At 49.1% G+C, this 1,944-nt stretch overlaps 1 protein-coding gene across 1 annotated transcript; it reads right to left on the bottom strand.

Annotated features, from left to right (window-relative positions):
* Window positions 1–389: 389 nt before the first annotated feature.
* On the bottom strand, window positions 390–1,625 carry LOC114184429 (uncharacterized). Its single transcript, XM_028071739.2, has one exon. The coding sequence runs from the start codon at window positions 1,623–1,625 to the stop codon at window positions 390–392; it is 1,236 nt and encodes a 411-aa protein (XP_027927540.1).
* Window positions 1,626–1,944: the final 319 nt, after the last annotated feature.

The raw sequence follows: 1,944 nt of genomic DNA, 5'->3' as shown, positions 1-1,944 counted from the left end.
AAGGCCAACTTTTCCACCATCTGGTATCTGGTTTCGGGGTCTTGAAGGGTTCTGCTTATGAAGTAAACCGGATGCTGCGTGCCGTCTACGTCTTGAACCAGCACGGTACTAACGGTGTAGTCTATAGCGGTGATATAGACCAGTAGGGGTTGATAGGTATCCGGTTTGTGAAGGATAGGTGGTGAGGTGAGGGTAGTTTTCAGATTTTGGAAAATGTGTTCACAATCGTCATTCCACGTGAACTTGGCCGATTTTTTGAGCAGCTATATGGGAAGGAAACGGGAGATGGTCGTGAGACGACCGATGAGGCGCTGTACTTCTTTGATGCCGGTTGGGCTTCGCATCTCTATGATCGCGTTGCACTTTTCAGGGTTAGCCTCTATGCTGCACTAGGTCAGCATGGACCTAAGTAAATTGCCACGGTCGACATCAAAAACGCATTTATTGGGGTTGAGGCGAAGGTTGTATTGCCGCAACACAAAGAAGACTATCGATAAATCGTGAGCGTGCTGGTGATGGCTGGGAGATTTGACAACCATGTCGTCAACGTACACTTCGACGCATTTACCCATTATGTGGCTGAAGACTTTATCCATCAGTCGTTGGTAGGTCGCTCCTACGTTTTTAAGACCAAACGGCATAACCTTGTAGAAGTAATTGGCATCGTCTGTGATGAAAGCGGTTTTGTTCATATCGGATAAAACCATGGGAATTTGGTTGTAACCGGAGTATGCGTCAAGAAAACTGAGGACCTTGTTGTCGACGACGTCGTCGACGACTCGGTCGATATTGGGTAATGGGTAGGCATCCCTTGGACAGGCTTTGTTGAGGTCGGTGTAATAAACACACATTCGCCACTTGCCATTGGCTTTCTTGACCAGGACTACGTTAGAGAGCCAAGTGGTATAGTGGGCTTCTTTGATAAACCCCGTGTTTAGTAATTTATCGGCCTCGACCTTGGTTGCTAGGCGTCGCTCCTCGCCGAGTTTGCATTTTTTCTGGGAGACATATCGAGCCTCCTTGTAAATAGATAACTTGTGGGATGCCACTTGAGGGTCAACTCCAGGTAAGTCGGCAGCTGACCAAGCGAAGAGGTCCAACTTGGCGACAATGGTGGGTGTTATGACTTCACGTTGTTCGGATTCGAGCCTAGTACCGAGCTTGATGGTATGGCCATTAGGGAGTTCCAAGGGGGTGGTCTCTTCAACAGGTTCGAGGCGGACATCCCGGCCCACTCTAGGGTCTAGATCATCGTCAAACAAAACGATCCCAGAGCCGGATGGTCGCTCTATGTGATTATTTTGTAGGATGGGAATCTTTGGGCGTAGGCTGACCATGTAACATTTGCGCGCAAGACGTTGATCGCCATGGATGGTGAGGATGTCGCCTAATGGGGAGGAAAACCTCATGGCGAGGTGAGGTGTGGAGAACACGGCGCCAAGGGTGTTGAGTGAAGGGTGGCCTAGGAGGACATTATAGGATGTAAGCGCATCAACGATGAGGAAGCGGATAGGGATAGTTTTGGTTTGGACGCCGTCGCAGAAGATGGTATAGATGTCAATGTAGCCGCGGGTGGAAAGGTTTTCCCCAGAAAAGCCATAAATTGGTTCATCGTATGGGACCATGGCGGTGTCTGGGAGTTGAAGTTTCTGGTATGTTGCCCAGTAAAGGATGTTGATGGAACGGCCTTGGTCGACGAGGACTTTTTTGAATGCGTAATTTTCTATTTAAACAGTGATGACCATAGGGTTGTCTTGTTGGTGGTCGAGGTCGTGGAAGTCGTCGTCTGTGAAGGTTATGGGAGGCAAGCGGCGTCTGTGATGGGTGTGGGTAATGTGGTTGATGGATTATATATGGCAGAGGTGTTTCTTTCTAGCAGAAGAGGTAGATCCTCCACTAGCGAAACCACCGGAGATGCTGTTGATAGTGTCGCGTAGGGGAGGG

Source organism: Vigna unguiculata, chromosome 5 (assembly GCF_037176805.1).
Source record: "Vigna unguiculata cultivar grain cowpea cultivar isolate G323 ecotype 2 chromosome 5, ASM3717680v1, whole genome shotgun sequence".
In the NCBI taxonomy this organism is placed as follows: Eukaryota; Viridiplantae; Streptophyta; class Magnoliopsida; order Fabales; family Fabaceae; genus Vigna; species Vigna unguiculata.
The sequence above is the reverse complement of the archived record's forward strand: the minus strand, read 5'-3'. Positions and strand labels throughout refer to the sequence as shown.

Bases quoted from the DNA above. Each gene is read 5' to 3' on its own strand.
- LOC114184429 (XM_028071739.2), bottom strand. From the start codon at position 1,625: ATGGTCCCATACGATGAACCAATTTATGGCTTTTCTGGGGAAAACCTT.